General features: G+C 55.3%; 1 protein-coding gene across 1 annotated transcript in view; it reads left to right on the top strand.

Moving 5' to 3' along the window:
- The window catches only part of TRAPPC4 (trafficking protein particle complex 4), a 2,060-nt gene that overhangs the window by 656 nt on the left and 534 nt on the right, over positions 1-870 (top strand). Inside the window, exons 2-4 of the mRNA XM_009879518.1 lie at positions 74-177; positions 272-398; positions 834-864. Coding sequence (XP_009877820.1) covers positions 74-177; positions 272-398; positions 834-864 — 262 coding nt within the window. The remainder of the gene's footprint in view (positions 1-73; positions 178-271; positions 399-833; positions 865-870) is intronic.

Raw genomic sequence — 870 nt, 5'->3', positions numbered from 1 at the left:
GGGGCGGGAGGCGAAGGGGGGGGGGTGGCCTGGGCAAGGGTGGTGTGGGGCGCTGAGGACCATCTCCCCACAGGCTCTTCGCCATCGGGTCGCAGCTGTCCCCTGAAGTGGGGAGCTCCGGGATTGAGATGCTGGAGACCGACACCTTCAAGTTGCACTGCTTCCAGACGCTGACAGGTACTGTCCAGCCCCGGCCACCTGGCGCTGCTCTGATTTGCCAGGGCTGTCACGGAGCTCAGTCTTCCTCACAGTCCTGTTGTTGCGGCTCCAGGGATCAAATTCGTGGTTCTTGCTGACCCAAGACAGGCAGGGATAGACTCCCTTCTCCGCAAGATCTATGAGATTTACTCTGACTTCGCTCTGAAGAATCCTTTCTACTCCCTGGAGATGCCAATCAGGTAAGGAAAAGCCCTCTTTTAATGATGCAGCCACAATGCCTCCCCACTTTCTGCCTGCACAGTAAGAAATGCTGACAGTCCTTCCGGTAAGTAGCAGAGCAGACCCAGAGGCTGAGGGAAGCACACCACTGCAGGGAGAGGATGCTGACCTGCATGGAAAACCAGCACAGCTCAGCTGGGGAAGCGGAAGGTGCTTTTCTTTGCTACAGTCCCTGCTGTCCTATCCTGCTGTCCCAATGTAACCCTGCAGCCCACGCAAGCAGCTTGACTTGTACCTAGTGGCCAAGGCAAAGGTTGACAGCAGTCAGGCTGCTGCCTCGTGACTTACGGAATCTCTCCTTGAAGGATGCAGAGCCAAAACATGCAGAGATCCTGTCTCAGTTAGCCCGTTCTGTTGGTAAAGCCATCCCCTTTCTGCTTTTCTGACCATTTCAGATGTGAGTTGTTTGATCAGAACTTGAAACTTGCTCTG

This window comes from Charadrius vociferus, unplaced genomic scaffold (genome assembly GCF_000708025.1).
Source record: "Charadrius vociferus isolate BGI_N301 unplaced genomic scaffold, ASM70802v2 scaffold172, whole genome shotgun sequence".
Classification (NCBI taxonomy): Eukaryota; Metazoa; Chordata; class Aves; order Charadriiformes; family Charadriidae; genus Charadrius; species Charadrius vociferus.
Note: the sequence above shows the minus strand (reverse complement) of the source record. Positions and strands in the feature narration are given on the sequence as shown.